The 18,356-nt window shown below is 35.8% G+C and overlaps 1 protein-coding gene across 1 annotated transcript; it reads left to right on the top strand.

Annotated features, from left to right (window-relative positions):
- Positions 1 to 1,912: 1,912 nt before the first annotated feature.
- On the top strand, positions 1,913 to 16,550 carry rragca (Ras-related GTP binding Ca). The gene is made up of 7 exons (XM_056475337.1): positions 1,913 to 2,261; positions 6,969 to 7,172; positions 8,454 to 8,653; positions 10,825 to 10,939; positions 11,208 to 11,350; positions 14,844 to 14,992; positions 15,074 to 16,550. Exons 1-7 carry the CDS (start codon positions 2,082 to 2,084, stop codon positions 15,223 to 15,225), a joined length of 1,143 nt encoding a protein of 380 aa, XP_056331312.1. The 5' UTR covers positions 1,913 to 2,081; the 3' UTR covers positions 15,226 to 16,550.
- Positions 16,551 to 18,356: the final 1,806 nt, after the last annotated feature.

Genomic DNA, 18,356 nt, shown 5'->3' with positions numbered 1-18,356 from the left:
ATGATGCGCACGGAGCAGTATAGATTCCCCATTAACATACTCGGGTGCTAAGACCCACACAGACCACAGGTTGAGCGCCCCCTGCTGGCCTCACTAACACCACTTCCGCCAGCAACCTAGCTTTCCCATGTGGTCTCCCATCTAGGTACTGACCAGGCAAAGCCCTGCTTATCTGTAGTGGGCGACCATGTAAGAGTTGCAGAGAGCTAGCTGCCAGCTAGATGATATCTGTTGTCATTAAAAAAAATTGTCATCTCTTCATCGCGCTGTTATTCTGAAGAAACCAAACTGAAGCACATTTTACTGTAAAATGAATCACAACGTCTTGTGCTGTGAAGTGTTACCTCACATTAATAAGGCCGATATCCATAGTAGTTGTTGTTATCCACTCTCCAAACTGTAACAATACAGTGTTTAAGACCAGCTGATATATTCTGAGTCTTCGCATACATGTTGTACTGTAGGAACTGGATCGGTTACATTAATTACTTGGAGTTTTAGCAACGCAAAGCACAAGCTAAATATCAAAACACAATCCATGGCTTGCCAAAGAGTTACTCAGATGAACCTGTTCTGCAAGACAATTACATTCCTATTGAATTATCATTTTTACTAGAACTATTTCTAGATGTCTTAATAGGATAGTTCACCTGAAAATTAACATCTACTCACTATTTATCACCCTCAGATGGTTCCAAACCTTTATCTGTGACTTTATTCTGTTGAATGCTACAGAAGATATTTTGAAGAATGCATTCAAATTTTCAAGATCAACTTTCTTGTGATCATCATATGGTTAATGTTATTTATTTTATCATTTATTCATTTATTTTCTTTTCAGCTTAGTCGCTTTTTAATCTGGGGTTGCTACAGCAGAATGAACCGCCAACTTATCCAGTATATGTTTTACACAGCGGATACCCTTCAAGCTGCAACCCAGTATTGGGAAACACCCATACACTTACTTTCACACTATACCTGCCAACAGTCCTGTTTTTTTCCGGGAGTCTCCCGTATTTCAGACCCATCTCCCGCCACCCTCCCTTTTTGTTATTTATCCTGGAAAACTCCCGTAATTTCAACCCCCTTGGGGGAAACCGGGGCACCCGCAGGAAACCGACACGAACACGGGGAATACATGCAAACTCCACACAGAAATGCCAATTGGCCCAGTCGGGACCCCAGCCAGTGACCTTCTTGCTGTAAGGTGACAGTGCTAACCACTGAACCACTGTGTTGCCACATTATTTATTTAAGTATTTACCTTTTTATGGTTGGGACATTGCAATTTAACATTAAAGTATTATGTGCAGGTATGTACATTAGTAAAACTGAACAATAACAATTTTGTGGCTGTGGTCTGCCAATACAACAAGTTGATCAGTCCGTATTATTGTCTGAAGGCCTATAATCAAAATTTTGTTCAAGTTGACATGAGTTATGCCATAATAGTCATTACATATAACAGCTTTATAACGTTTAATAAGGCTTCAGGGACTGAAAGACTGACCCCAAACCTCTGTTTTTATTTCAAATGAGCATTTTAGCATATTTGACATGCACAATGTGAAAATTGTTATTTATATCTTGTTTTAGAATAAGTAATTTGTTTCATATGACGTGAGACACAGCTGGGAAGCACCATTAAATGGGATAAACGACATTTACCTTCAAATCTTTATCAACATTTTAAGATAAGAAATGGAAGTTTCAGGTGAAAGGTCGGGGAAAAAACACCCATTCGCGCAAATACGTTTGTCAGGTGACCATCAGGCACATGACTCGGAACGATCCGCCTGCATTTCAACGGCTTACCAGAGTGACATTTTCTTTAGCCAATCAGCGTCTGAGTTACCACACGGCTGCCCAATTAAATTCGACTGTCGCTCACAAGTAGGCGTTTCGTCGAGAAGGGAAACACAAGAGACTGAAGATTTAAAGGAGAATCCATAATAAGTTTGCTCACATCCATTTAGCACACGGAGGTTTTATGTTTGTTTACTCGGCGTTTATTTCATGTTGATTGGATTACTAATAATCGCGAAGGTTAAAATTTAACGGGGTTGGGGAGGGGGGTCAACATGTCGATCCAGTACGAGGCACCGCTGGCGGACAGCTACGGGGTGGCGGACTCGTTTCCCAAAGATTTCGGATATGGGGAAGAGGAGGGAGACATTGAGGACAGTCCTACTCCCTCCGACAGTAAACCAAGAATCCTGCTAATGGGGTTGAGGAGGAGCGGGAAGTCCTCTATCCAGAAGGTAGGAGGAATATGTGATATTAGACCGTCTGTGTTCCTCCACTGCTCACTTCTCAGCCGAACGAGTTAGAACCGGGTCTGCTGTCACCGGACACGGTCAAGATCACCCCCCAGAGTCGCTACAAACAACCTATTTATTAAGCTGAGAGGATTTACTGATGTAATGCCATACAGGCCTACATACATAACACTGAGATGGCTGTGTGAATGAAGATATTATGTAGCATATCCCATAGTCATGTTGAGGCGACTCAACCGGCATTGATATGGCACGTGATTTCTTCTTCTTCATTTCTGCCCTGTGTCCTCAAATGCTTATTCATACTTTCAGCATCCATCACAGGCTCACAATGCAGGTTACTTCTATAAAAGGTTCCTCCAAAAGACGTTTTTCTAACATTTTAAAGTAGCTAATTCCAGAGGACAGTATTTATATAGAGGGATTTTTCATCTTATAGATCACACGGACCCCCAAATGTCATCATGCTTTGTTCGAGATACCCCCATCCTAAAATGTAAAAGCCACCAACAAAGATACAGGCATAAAATAAATTCTACTTAAATTAAAAATAAAGTAAGGAAATGTAAATGGGTAACTAAATTTGATAACTGAAAGTTATTAGTTTCCGTTCAGTTACATTACATTTTATATGCATTATAGTACTGTTTTCATTCATTTGTTTACACTTTTTTTATTCTAATGTAATTTTATTATTTATTGTAAATCAGTTAAGCAACTGAAATTGTTAATTTAATATAATTTGTATTTATTTTCTTTAATCTATTTTGTTATTATCCATATTTTATTTACATCACTTTACAGTAAGTAGTAAGGACAGGGTCCGCAGGGTCTTAAAATGTCTTAAATTTCAAAAACAGAATTTTAGGCCCTAAAAAGTCTAAAATTCACTGAAATATTGTGTTGTGTGTAGGCATGGGCTGGTATAAGATTTTGACGGTATGATAACCTTGAATATAATTATCACGGTATTGAGATTACTGATCTAGAATATATTCTTTTTAAATGTCTGGGTAAAAAACTAAAAATTCCCCTTTGATCACAATATATCTTAATTTGGGAAACTTTAAAGATATTTTGGAACAGTAAACATGTCAGGCTAAATCATTCAAATGAATCATTGACTTCTGCTGTCTTCATTTGTTTCAAAAACAGATTTATTTTTTACAATTTAAAATGGCATCTTTGGATATCTTTTCTGCCAGAGACACTGTAAATGTAAATTAAAAAAATCTTACTCGTACCTTAGGAATGGTATTGCGGAAAATTGTGACTGTTTTATAACCTTGACTTTTCCAAACTGCGGTATAACTTGAATACGGTTATCTTCCCATGCCTAGTTGTGTGTCTTAAATCATTTTCAAGGGTCTTAATTTTCCTCTGTCCAAGTAAAGCTACCCAATTGGGCCGACATCCATCCAATCACCAATAATCCATCGCAATAAAATCAGGGAAAGAAAACTAAAAACAATTTCACAGTTCCTCATGGAAATAACAGAGCAATATATTCCCTTATGTTAACTTTTAATTATAAAAAAAATTATGTTATTTGACACATTAAAGTATGTCAACTAAGAAATAATTGCATTAGATTTTTTTTTCATGGCAAGTATAAACAATTAGAAATAAAGCATTAGAAATAATCATTAGTATTTAGCCCTGTATAAGTCTAAGGTTTCATTCATAATGGTCTTAAAAGGGTCTTAAAAAGTCTTAAATTTGACTTGATGAGACCTGCAGAAACCCTGAAGTATTGTGGATTTCCATTTAACTAAATCATTAAGTCATGTGTTTCTAATAATGTTTATTTATCATAAAAAAGTGTGATTATTTTAATCTTTTCAGTTGTCATTTTGTCAATTAAGTTATACATTTTTTGCAATTTTTGCTTTATGCATTATTTTAAAACTATTTTTACATGATGCTCTTTATCCAAACAATTCTAAGGACTATCCACTTCAGGCCTCAGTTTGAAAGCCCCTGTTCTAGAGGAGTTTCTATGTGATAAAGCTGTTTTATTGTATTTGGAACATTTTATTGTGTGTTGTAGACATAATACATCCAAATAAAAATTCTCTGTACCTTTAAATGGGGCACAATTTTAGTCATTTATAGTAGTGTCTGAAACAGCAGTGGATATTATGCAGTGCATTCAGTCAATCCCGTAATGCAAAGCAAAGATGTGTACACCTGATGCACACTCAGAGTGGCTAGAGAATAACGGCAAAACATCCATCCATCCATCCATCCATCCATCCAAATTCCTTGTTTGATGTGGGTACAGCGTGATCTAATATATACATACCTTTTCAATTAATTATTTAATAAAGGTTTATACGTGCGATTTTACTACTACAGGTGATGCCAGTTTGCCACAAAATCTAGGGGATAGTGAAAGTGTTTGATTTTGTTTTTAAAAGTCAAACAAGTGATTTCAATGCTGCTGCTAACAATGTCAATAGTTTTATGGCACTTTCTAAATATGAAAGTGCCAAACAGTGTAACAATAACAAAAAGCTATACAAACAAGCAGTTCCTGTTGGTGTGATCAAACAAGTCATGACTACAGCTTCTACACCTCCAGTGAAAAATGCTGTATCATCATCAAACACTGAACATGAACACATGACCGTCACAACTGCTGCACCACGAAACACACAAATGCAACAGGGAGAGAAATCATAAACATGTACTGTGTAGCAGCAGCTGCAATGTCATGCATCCACACCAATATGTGTCACCAGCCAGCAAACTATAAAGTGATTTTCATGATTTTTTTAATAACAAAATCTGGAATATAGTTAATAATTCTGCAGCGGAAAGTGTCTGAGCAAGTGTCTCTAGCGAACATTGCTTTTCTTGTGTTTATTTGATGATGGGAATTATTTATTTGATAATTGTATTACCTTCTGATTTTAAATTCTGCCACTACTGGAACAAAAAAACATTTAAAAGCTTTGCGTATATTATTATAATATAAATTTATTAGTATTTTATGTTTGTTTGACTTCTTTCATCCATAATTGTTTAAGTATAAAGTCCAAGACAACTGTTAAGGCCCCGATATACCTGAAACAAAATTGCAGAATTTTAATTTTGAACAAAAATTTGGCCAAAATAAAATTTGTTTTGTTGTTGTTGTTTTTTTTGTTTTTTTTTTTGGCACTTTCACAAAATTAAACCATAGGGCAGAATTCCTTTTTAGGTTAAATTTTTTTTTTTATTGTGAAAAAACAAACACTATACCAGTACAAATAGTTACATATCATTATCTGTGTTGTTGCTTTTTTTATTTTATTTGATTTTACAAAAGAGAAAAAATTATAATAAAAAGGAAAAATAATAATGATGATGATGATGATGATAATAATAAAAGGGCAAAAGAAAAATGGAAACGATTAATAAGTGTACAGAAAATTACAACCAACTGAATGCAGACATTCATTAATCACAATCAAATGTTCAGATACATTGTCAATGGTGAAAGTAAATATTTACAATTAAACAGTATAAAATAGTAATAGTTAAAAACAAACGAAAATTCAATTACTACAAAATAAATAAAAAAGGAAGGAGAGTGCAACTTGTAATTGGAAGGCAAGACCTTAAGAGAGTTAAAGTAAGTAATAAAACATTGCCACTTTTAAAGAAATTAGTTTTCCCAGAGCATCTAACTTTTTCCAACAATAGAAAATGCATGGTATCTACAAGTCATTGGGATGTAGTTGGAGGCTTATTTGATTTCCAGTGAAGTAGAATACGACGTCTAGCTAATAATGAAAATGTAAATATCAAGTTCTTTAGTATTGAACTGGGACCAAATCTTTGGAACCCCAAAAATGGCAACATCAAGGGATGGGTCTATATTTACCTGCAACACCTTAGACATAATTGTAAAATAATTAATCCAATAATTCTGTAACAGATGGTACATAAAGAACATATGACTTAAATTACACCTTGGTGCATGACATCGGTCACATCTGTCATCAATATTGGGAAAAATTTCAGATAGCCTGTTTTTTGAGAAATGGATTGGAATTCCTTTTGGCTCCTAAATGTGATTTATTCAATCGGTGGGTGTCTTCTGAAACTCTGGAACTACTAGCCTTTTTTGACAAGCTAGTAATCGCAACGTAAAGACCAGTCTCACTGTAGTGGAAATTGCTGTCCTGTGCATTTTCTTTCTTATCTGTGTTCCACATTTGCTAAATAAAAAGAGCAAACTCACCATCAATGTTGCTTGTTCTTTTTTTGTGCCAATGATCAGATCAATGCTACTTCCAGATGTTTACAAACCTGTTCTTCTCACAGCAGAGGTGTCGGAATATTCAAAAACACTATAGTGTCAGCCTTCTTGAACTTCCTACTACCCTTAAATAAAGAAAGCAAAATAACTTCTGTTTGAAGTATATCAGGACCTTTTCTGTAACAACTGAACACTAGATAAACAAAATAAAAACATACAGAGTTGAACTTTTAAGGTGTCTATGATTACCTTTATGACTTAATAGAATTTGAATGCGAGTCCCTGGACTTGAGCCTTGCCACCAGTAAGCTCCTCATTAAGCATGTGACTGGGCTTTTAGTTTGATTCACAACTGTTTGACTTCATTGCTCTCCATTTGGAGGTAAAATGGTGTGCTTTTAGAACGCTTTAATACTATATTTCATTTGTAACTTCTTTAGGTGGTGTTTCATAAGATGTCGCCCAACGAGACCCTCTTCCTGGAGAGCACCAACAAGATCTATAAAGATGACATCTCCAGCAGTTCCTTTGTCAACTTCCAGATCTGGGACTTCCCTGGTCAAGTGGACTTTTTTGATCCAACGTTTGATTACGAGATGATCTTCAGAGGAACTGGGGCTTTGATATTTGTCATCGACGCACAGGTGAAATGGGAAATTGAAAGACTTGACACCAATCACTTTGCACACCCAAACAACATAGTGATGCAGTTCTGTTAGTTATTATTTGAGATGGCTGGAATCTTTAGCAAAATTCATTTCTTTCATTTTCTTTTCGGCATAGTCCCTTTATTAATCAGGGGTCGCCACAGCAGAATGAACTGCCAACGTATCCAGCATATGTTTTACAGCTGCAACCCAGCACTGGGAAACACCCACACACTCTTGCATTCACACGTTCACTGTGGCCAATTTAGCTTCTTTAATTCACCTAAAGTGCATGTCTTTTGGACTTGTGGGGGAATCTTTAGCAAAAAGTAGTTGCTAATTACGAATTAGTGTTGGGCAATTAATTGAAGGTAGTTTTCATGCTCGTTTTTGTCAGTAAAGCCAATTCTAGTAAACCTCCAGCACATGCTTTAAGATGGAGCAGCATTTGCTACATAGATTCATTGTATACAGATAAGCTAAGCAAATGTGTGTTCAAAAATTAGATCGATTTAATCAGATGATGATAATAATAATTGTTTTGTGATCATAACAGCTGTCTGTGTAGATTCTTTATGAATAATAGTCTGTGTAGCAAATGGTGCATATGAAAATACAACATATAATTACATGTTTTCTCCAAACTCACTTCATAACTTCAGTCGAGTTTAAATAAATGTGAGATGTTTCTGCTGTCATGCTAAATCAATGAAATTATTTAAATCTTCTTTTATAATGCAAATCTATGGGAATAAATAAAAGAAAGTTTGATTCTTATTTAATAGAAATGTAAAATTCCATGTAGGCATTAGGGAAGCTGTTTTAAAGATCATTTAACTGCAGTTGAATTGTGTTAATGATAAATAGTTAGCTTATTTAAGTCTTGGCATTGAGTGCAGACATTCTGGTTTCATTTAATTGAATGTTGTTTGTCATAGAGGCTCAGCCCATTGACTTGAGGTAAAAAAAAAATAAGTGCATTGTTTCTGTTGAGAAAGAGGGGAGACAGTTTCTTCTCTCAGGCCTTCAGCGTTTATCTTACTAAAAGCTATTTTATTATATGATCTTATATTCCAGGTTTGCAGAACCAATAACTTGTAGAAGTGTTATTATATCAGCAAGAACTGTTAACAGTTTAGCTGTTATGTTTTCTTACATATTATTTACACAATAAAAAGTTTTAAATAAATGCATGTAAATTTCCGTTTGTTTGGAAACCTCAAGTGTAGATTTACTGAACATTGCAAATTCTTACCCTTTTACACTTTCGTATTACAGGATGACTATGTGGAGGCTCTTAGTCGACTCCACCTAACAGTATCACGAGCCTACAGGGTGAACCCTGAGATCAACTTTGAAGTGTTCATCCATAAAGTAGATGGCCTGTCTGATGACCATAAGATCGAGACCCAGCGAGACATACATCAGAGGGCTAATGATGACCTGGCAGATGCAAGCTTAGAGAAACTACATCTCAGGTATACGTTTGCACTTTTATTTCTGATACTTTTATTGATTGAATGCTTGACTAATAGTATGGGCCACTATTTCTGCAATCTGAGATAATGGAATGGAAACCCTTTTTATGTCATTGTTTTCATTTTGCAGAACATCTAATCAATATGTGAGTTTGTGAAAAGGAAGTCAGTTTGATTTTTGTTTCTTGGTTTGTTTATCTTGCATAATTCATAATTTACCATTAATTCAGACCTAACGATGGGTGTAATGGATTTAATGTCAAAGTGTTTCTTAAAGAAAATAGTGTTAATGACGAACTCTTTGGTAAATCCCAGTGATTATATGCATTTGCTAAATTAATTTGGATAATAAAAGATTAATGTGCCACTTATGGCTGGATTTTATTACTTGGTTCTTCTGCAAACACTTCAGAATTTTGCTGTTTGATATCTCTGATCTAGATAAGAATGTCTGCTTAATGGTCCATTTATCTGCTAATATTTGCATTTACATCTGTTTTATATTTTGCTTTGTATCAATACTGATATGGCATCTATAAAAATGTGTTTAAAGCAAGTGTCACAAGAAAAAGTGAAATGTTTAAGTTGTCAGGAAGGTAAAAAAAAAAGTGTATTTTTGGTTGCTATAATTTTTGGGAACTTTTATTATTGTGTGCCCTGTCAAGAAATTTGCCCTTAGACAAATGTATTTTTACTTGCTGGACCCAAGAAGCTTGTTTTCCTTCAGCTCTGTTCAGTAGAACAAGTTAAGTGTACAACATGAGGAGACTTGAGTAGTCAATGCCTTGTGAACAACAAGCATGGGTGAATTGCTAGCATGTTCTGCATACTGTGAACAGCAGTGTCAGTTTCTCTTTGGTTTTCATAGACAACCCAACACTGTATGATGTAAGAAAGGATATATCTTGCTGTCAGTGCCTTAATTATTGATAATAAGCCTAAATAATATAATCCTTAAGTGAATGTGGATGGGTTGCACAGTGGTTCAGTGGTTTGTGTGGGTTTCCTCCAGGTGCTCCAGTTTCCCCCACAGCCCAAAGACATGCACTATAGGTGTAACTATAGGTAACCTTAGTGTAGATTGTGTGTAAACACAAGAGTGTATAGGTGTTTCCCAGTACTGGGTTGTAGCTGGAACGGCATCTGCGTAAAACATATGCCAGAATAGATGCCAGTTCATTCTACTGTGGCGACCCCTTGATTAATAAGGGAATAAACTGAAGGAAAATGAATGAATGTGGATATTATTAATCATTTACTGACTTTACAAACTGTTGTTGCTTTGTAATGTCTGTTTTTCATTACACTTGCACAAGAGATGTGTGTAAATCAACCTAATATTTGAGAAATTTGTGAAATGCTGTTTTCCAACATTGCAGAGCCTATAAGCCACTTCTGTTCTGTATCTCTGTAACTTTTTTCTGTTTATTTGGATATCCATGTAAAATGTAGAAATCCTATTAAACCCAGCAAAAAAGTTTTTCACATAGATAACCTTGAAATTAGGGAAGGTTTAGTTTTTTTGAGGTATAATGGCTACTGAAAATCCTTAAGTTCTTGAATTTTAATTGAAGACTCTGGAATCTCCAGATGTGCATGTAATGATCAGATTCAGCAATGAGATTAGACAAAATGCATGGAGATTACCACTTTATGACTGATTGGTGAATTAAATTAAATTTAAAATGAATGATGACGCATTTGAGTAAATGACAGTAATTCGATTTTGGGGCTAACATGTCATCAAAAATCTTTCCTTAGAATACTTTACTATTCTGTAGAATACTATACCAAATAGCATCTGATATAATGTGATGAAGTATACATATACATCATTACATTGTATGTTTGTAAATATGCCACAATTGTAAAGGGTTGAAAGCTTGAAAATGTACCTCGGAAGTGCTTAAAAAGTGACTTTGGAAAAGGTGTAAGAACCCTGAGTTTGATAAAACACATTGGAAATAAAAAGGCACGCATGAAAATTCCTTTCCCTATTCACTGTTTAAATGGAGCCATAGTGAAATGTATTATCATTACTGTTTAACTAAATGTAAAAGATAGAGACAGTTTGGACTACTGATAACTAATAAAATGAGAATTGGATATATTTGTTTTTTGTCAGCCTGCCTGATCTGTTTTTAGATATTTTTTTTTCTGTGCTTTTACAGTTTCTACTTGACAAGTATATACGATCACTCCATCTTCGAGGCCTTCAGTAAAGTTGTCCAGAAGCTCATCCCTCAGCTTCCCACGCTGGAGAACCTTCTCAACATCTTTATATCTGTATGTTCCATTAATGATTTAGATGTGACATGAAGCCCTAATAATTGTTGTGCCTAAATGATTTTCCATTCCACTTTGGTCATAACATTATTGGCATTATGAAGAACATGGTAATGGTGTTGTTGCAATGGAAATGGCTTATTCACTCCCCGTCTCTGATTCAGTCGTAGTCATGCATGTTTTATTATGCTCCCAATACTGTAGGATCACATATCAAACCTGCAGGGCATTATGCAATGTATGTGTATACGTGTTTCTCTGCTAATAGAATTCAGGGATCGAGAAGGCCTTCCTGTTTGACGTAGTCAGTAAGATTTATATCGCCACTGACAGTTCACCGGTGGACATGCAGTCCTACGAGCTCTGCTGTGACATGATCGATGTGGTCATTGACGTGTCTTGTATTTATGGGTAAGACTTTGTATGTTATTTCTACTTTCAAATATAGGAAACAATATGTCCATGGTTGTGATTAAGGCTGCACGATATTGGAAAAATCGGACATTGCTATATTTTAAATTCTAGCGATTAAATATTGTGATTATAAATACAGTTTCACAAGATTTCACAAAAAGTAGGCGATAGCTATGTTTCCGTTCAAAAATATTAATTAAATTTATGTGTAAAACTTGAATAACGCATTAAGGATGCAAATAAAGCATTTTCATCCAATGAATCAAAGAGAACAAAATCACTTCCTTATTAACTGGTGCCAAATGTCAACAGTAAAAACAGAATTTAGTGCGGTAGTAGAAGCTGCGTGAATCTCTTCTTTATTTAATAAATGTACTTGCGCCTCAGAAGACAATGCTGACACACAATGAACGCGTGGTGGCATTTGAAGCTATGAGACGCAGAGAACAGACGCTCCTGACACGCTACAGACGCTCTGGAGGTAACTAATAATATACATTAATACTAAAACGGTTAAGGCATTTTAGAATGACCAAAACAACATTTCAGATGTTTTACAGTGTGTTCAGCCTGCTGGTTTATCCATTCACACACATTTTTCATCATCATGTCTTATAACAAACCTTTTTTAATGCACATACTGTAATTTGTTCAGTAAAAGTGTTTCCATCATAGTTTATGCGCATCTTTTCTTATCGAATAAAAGTTTAGTTCACTTCTCAGTTATGCGCATATGTTTTGACTGACAGAAACTCGGAGTTTAGAGAATAAAACCTGATCCTGACCAGATTAGGTTCACAGAGTAAGTTACCACAGTCACTGATTCCGAGTTAAAGTTACCTCTCTTTCAGAAACGGGCTTGACTTATCCTGCTTTCTTGAGTTTGACAAACCTGCCATTTTGAAACGGAAAACCCAGAGTTTCTCATTTCATTGTTAAAATACTCTGAGTTTTCACTTAGCCTCCTTTCTGAAATGGGCCCCAGGTGTAAACAGCCCCATTATCATATTTATTGTCCTTCAAGTGTGAGTAAGAATATTAAGAAAGCCTTTAGAACTGAAATTTAGATATGTTGTTTCATTTTTAACACCATGTGAGTGGTAGAGCAGTCACAATTGGACATAGTGGCTTCATGGAAAGCAGTGATTTATAAAGGCATATTTGAATCATTTGAGACTTTGGATGCATGCAATCCTATAACAGGAAACTCCAAAACAAAACCAGGAACCTTTAAAATGACATATTAGGAGAACAAAAAAAAAAAAACAAGTTTCAGTGTATGAATTGTTGTTTTTCCTATTTAAATGAAAAACCCAACAAGAACCATGTTATAAATTATGCTTGTGTACATGCATTCTCCCAGATGTTTCAAGGAATGTTCAAATCCTGAGAAATAAGTGATTTTTGTGGCGGTGCTAATGAGATCACACACCCTCGATTTTTGGTTTGGTTTTATAGAAAATGGGGAACACCGTGTAATTTTGCTTTGATTGCTTTCAGCCTTACTCTGCTTTAGGTCTGCACAATATATCATTTCAGCATCGATACTGCAATGTGTGTATCCGGTCACAATAGTCACATTGAGTTCACTTTGTATTTTTTACCTTTACATATACAAAACTATAAAGCATGCACTGCTTATTTCACTTTTATCTTTGCTTTATTGCATTCAACAATGCTTGTAGTTTGTTTATTACATTTTATGCATGACTCCCCTGCAGAATTATCCCAATCAATCAAAATTAATACATTCAGTAACACTTTAGGAACTAATTCTCATTATTAACTAGTTGCTTACGAGCATGCATGTTATTGAGATATTGGGTACTTATTTGTACGTATAAACTACATATTCTGCGTGATCTTATTCCCAAACCCAGTACCTAAACTACCTCAAGCTCTATTAATAAGGACAAAATTAGGAGTTTATTGAAGCAAAAGTCATATTTAATGGTTTGCTAGTAGCAAGAATTGAAACTTTAAATAAAGTGTGAAATTCTTTCCCAAAAATGGTATTCAATCATTTGGAAAAACTTTTTTTATTTTTATATATATAGATGCAGTATATCGCAATCTATATCGCAGTAAAATAAAATTCCACAATGTCAGATTTTTCCTATATTGTGCAGCCCTACTCTGCTTCATAAGTTTGGAAAAGGGAATACTTTAGCTCAGTTTCTTAACTGTGTTCTTGGAGGACCACCAACACTGCATGTTTTGGATGTCTCCTTTGTCTGTCACACCCATTACAGGTCTCTGCTAATGAGCTGATGATCTGAATCAGGTGTGTTTGGTTAAAGAGACAGAAAATGTGCAGGGCTAGTGGTCCTCCAGGAATGTGCTTGAGAAACACAGATTTAGCTCATCATAATCTTATGTAGGAGTCCCATAAGATGTAATGAAGATGACAACTCCCATGATTCCACACTCATTGCACATCATAGGACTCAAACTCAGTTGCTTGAGGGCCGCAGCTCTGCACAGTTTTGCTTCAACCCTAATCAAACACAGCTGATCCAACTAACCAAGGTGTTCAAGACTACTACTCTGCGTCCCAATTTGTATACTTATACTACGCCCTAAAAGTATGTTCTTTTTTTGTAAAGGAAAAATATAAAAGCCTGAGTGTGTAACAGAAGAGTATGCAAACTTTAGGACACACCACTTTCCTGTAAACCGATTGTTATGTTGCTTCGTTTTGCGCCCTGTCAATCATCCACATTTCTTTCATATTTAATTTCCTACCTTATTGGAGATTTAGCAGCAGGTTAATCTCCCATTCGCAAGTCTTTCATGCAGAGAAATCTCCTCAGGTCTTTGAATAATTCTGCATTTAAAAGTTATTGTTGAAACACGTCTTTATAGAAGTTCATGTTGTATACTTCCGGTTGGGTGGGCTAATGGCGTAGAAGTTCATGTTGTTGTCGCTAATGAAATATAACATGGGGAAACGCGATTTGAAACATGTTCCAGTTGGCTAGATATTAATTACGTCATACAAACATCTTTACAGAAGCCTCTCTACTTGACGGTTGGTCTTGCGCCTCCATATTTGTAGTTTATTTACACTTTTCACATGAGTTTGTAGTTCTGATCGAATTTACGTCCAACGCACAATGTATTCTGGGAAATATAAGCGGTTAGTATGGACGCTTCTACAAATAGTAAACCATCCGGGAACCTTTGGCATACTCTTTAACATACTACAATTTGGGACATACTAATTCCATTTTCAAATGCTATTTAGGACTTATAGTATGCGAATTGTGACGCAGCATTAGACACTACTAGATTAACTGTGTTTGATTGGGATTGGAGCAAAAGTGTGCAAAGCTGCGGCCCTCCAGAAATTCAGTTTGAGACCATTGTTACACATTGTCTTTGTTATGAACATGCACCCTGTTGTGGGAAAACTTTTGAAGACGAAGAAGAATTGACAAACAAAATTTGTGACTGTTTTGCATTGTAAGTGTATGCTTTGATTGTGTAGGTTAAAAGAGGATGGCAGTGGCAGCGCATATGATAAGGAATCTATGGCCATCATCAAACTCAACAACACCACAGTGCTCTACCTGAAAGAGGTCACCAAGTTCCTCGCCCTGGTCTGCATCCTGAGAGAAGAGAGCTTTGAGCGCAAAGGTACACCTCAGCAATACATTATATTGGAGTCTTTAATTTTCTAGATCGACAGTTGTTTTGATTCTCCTTTTTGTGCCACAGGATTAATAGACTACAATTTCCACTGTTTCCGGAAAGCCATTCATGAGGTGTTCGAGGTGGGAGTTTCCACCTCAAGGACCAGCAACCAGCCAGTTGGCACCCCTCTTATGAAAACTGTTGCCTTAAATGGAACCCCAAGGAGCACTGTGTAGAGAGAAGGTGATAAAGACAATGATGAAAAGTGTGGAGATGATGGATGAGGTAATAAAAGAGAAAGACTACAGGATGGGCCGCATTCTGAATATGCCGACCATCATTAATGCTCCTGGAAGCTTTATAAGCAAAAGAGTCACTAAAACAAACATGCTGCAGTGTGTGGGGCAGAAATGTAATGTGGGTAAGCTTGCAAAGTCACGCATGCATGGAAGGGAAGAGGCACAAAAGGAGGTGGAACACTTTTTTTGTGACTAAAAGGCATTAACAAACTGTTCCTCAAGAAAACATGATAAACAAAGTGCAAGTCACTGGGGAAAAAAGCACAGCAAGAAACCTCTCACCCTGTCAAGCTGAACCGCCTGACAACTTGGATGAATGCTGTATGATATGTTGCTGGTCACTTAACACAGTAGCCAAGTTTAAACTGGTTTACTCCTAAACACATGAATGTGGCAGACGTCTGTGAAAATTTTGCGGTGCACAACAATATTGAGTGTATACTTCTGAAGCCTTACGTAGAGTTGTCCTAATGCAAGCCCCTAATGCACATATGCACACTCGGTCACCCAAATGTTTTGTGTATGAAAGGGATTGAAATGTGGTTTAATGTGTCTCGACTGTGGGAGCAAATGTATGTGTGTGGTGGGTGGGTGTTGTGTATGCACACTGGCTTGGGGCCCAGAGATGTTGTGACGTCACACACAAGACTCTGAAGTATGAGGAGTTGTGCTGTTCCAACTGACCTCTGGGACACTGTGATTGCACTTACCTCAGAGGATGTCAGGGATCCTAACTAACAAAATTCAAACTGCTATTGCTGTACTGTTGCCCTTTAGTTACGTTACAGCATCTTTGGCGGATAGATCATGCAATCCTAGGACATTGTAGGATGAACCTTAATTACTTACATTCCGGTTCTGAGGTGCCAATGCAGTTTAGCTCACATTAAAACTCCATAATCTTTGCTTTCACTTTACCCAATCACCAATCAGCATGTTGTTTTTAATTCTGATGAAATCTGCTGTAAAATAAAGATATTAAAGATGGCTGAAGTGGCAGGACATTTGAATCAGTTAAACCCATTCCAAGCATGTCCGTAGAGATGCTTCATTTTGTCTTACAATCAGTTCAGTATAATCTAATTTTGTTTAACAGCAACTGAATTAACTTTAAAGAACACAAAACACATTTATCTTCAAGCTTGCTGGTGATTTCTTGTTTCTCAGACTACATAGGCTTATAGGATACACGTTATGCCTGTCTAGCATTTTGCCAAAGGTGTTATCATTTATGAGAAATAAAACACACACTGAAAACAGTATTCTTGTGCTATCATTGTCCACACAACTGAGATGGGGACATCTTATGATTATTATAACGCTTAGTTACTAAACTTGGAAGAGCAAAAATGAAATACACAATTGTTGAAAGTCTAAAAAATTTACACTGAAATCTAGCATTTTTGCTCAAATAACATGCTAAGATTATGGTTTATTCCTTAAATCTTTAAAATGTATGTCATGAGGTAAATGTGGCAGGTATGCCTTAATATTTTTAAATGTACTCGCCTGTTAATTTTCTCAAGTGTAACACTCGTATCGTCACGGTCCAATTTAATTTGCACAAAAGTTGTCCAAATAACACTTGTAAAACATGTAGACTATGATGGGTTCGTTGAACATTTTGAATTGTACGGTCTACATTTTTTACCGAAAACTAGTTTTGTTCATGTTCTTAAAGAGTCGAATCTTTAAGTTCATCAATCTAGTAGTTCACGCCTGCAGTTCACACAACTGTTTTAAACGATTCATTGACGAATCATTCAACAGACACCAAATCCAGTCTCGTCGGTCGCATTCTCTTCTAAGTGGATTATCGATAAGTAAGTTACTTAACAGTTGATATACTCGACGTTTTTCCTCAAAAAACTATAACATGGATTGAAAATATAGCACATTCGAGTAAATATTACCTCATTTTCTAGTGTCATTTTGACGGGTAAAATTAACCGATGACAAAACATAGACTATGAGCAGTATGATTAAATCACAGGGCAGTAACAGAGATGGCAAGTTGTGTGTTATGTTTTACATTTGTTTTATGTCAAATTTGTCCCGTTTCATTTGAAGTTCGGTTCGACGTTCCGTTTGTTGACAGTTGAGGGCGCCAGAGGACTGTCTGCAATTAAACGGCCATTAATGTTGTAAACAACACAAATGGCGTGGTGTGGACTATCCTTTTTATTCATAGGGCATTCTACCAGGAACGAACATTATCTGTTCCTAAAATAAAAACATAAATAGAGCGAATAAAATGCATCTCAAAAATATCTAAAATGGACTGATGGTTGATTTCTGTGAGTTGTTCTGTAAATGAATATGTCATTTATTTGGCTCTCAGATTTGTTTCTTTATTTAAAACGCTTTACAAATCTAACCCTGTTATTGTCGTTGTCCTCAACCCAATTGAACCCAGTAGTTTTGTTATTATGCTAAAAACTGTTATTTAGAAGAAGAAGAAAAAAAATAGCAAGTTTAAGTTGTTCTCATTCCCATCAATTAATTTAAAAACATGCAATTATAAATAAATTCTAAAAATAAATATTATTTTACAATTGTCCCCATGTTTCTGTCAGTCCTGTCACATTTGCATTAAATTAAACATAAAATGTGTGTATCGGAAGTGACATCATTTAATGGAGGAACAGCTGACAGTGATCAAGGAAGCTTTCTATCATTGAATTGTATAATTTTATGCTTTTTTTGTATGATTTTCCAGACAACAAGCTTAAGTCAGGCCCTGTCACATTTTTTATAAGTGAAAATGCACGTTTCTGGTTGAATGTCCCTTATGTATTATTCCTGTGCTGAGCTACTGCTCAAGCAGTTTAATCTTTTATACTTCAAAACAAAATGACTTAGCCTCATTAAACAACTGGTACTCTGCTTGGCGGCCAATTAATAATAATGCTAATAATTATACATTTTATTAGTTAAATATATTTTTTCCAAGTGTTGAAGCTTATTTCAGTTTTATGGGAACACTATTGGCTCAGACATTATTACTCGTGGAGTCTTGTTAAATACAAGCTTGAGTAACGCAGTTGTATCACATGAAGCCAATAAAA

Source organism: Danio aesculapii, chromosome 16, assembly GCF_903798145.1.
Source record: "Danio aesculapii chromosome 16, fDanAes4.1, whole genome shotgun sequence".
Classification (NCBI taxonomy): Eukaryota; Metazoa; Chordata; class Actinopteri; order Cypriniformes; family Danionidae; genus Danio; species Danio aesculapii.
Note: the sequence above shows the minus strand (reverse complement) of the source record. Positions and strands in the feature narration are given on the sequence as shown.

Bases quoted from the DNA above. Each gene is read 5' to 3' on its own strand.
- rragca (XM_056475337.1), top strand. From the start codon at position 2,082: ATGTCGATCCAGTACGAGGCACCGCTGGCGGACAGCTACGGGGTGGCG. The intron at 2,262-6,968 runs GTAGGAGGAATA...TAACTTCTTTAG, and splicing joins GGAAGTCCTCTATCCAGAAG to GTGGTGTTTCATAAGATGTC. The intron at 14,993-15,073 runs GTACACCTCAGC...TTTGTGCCACAG, and splicing joins AGAGAGCTTTGAGCGCAAAG to GATTAATAGACTACAATTTC.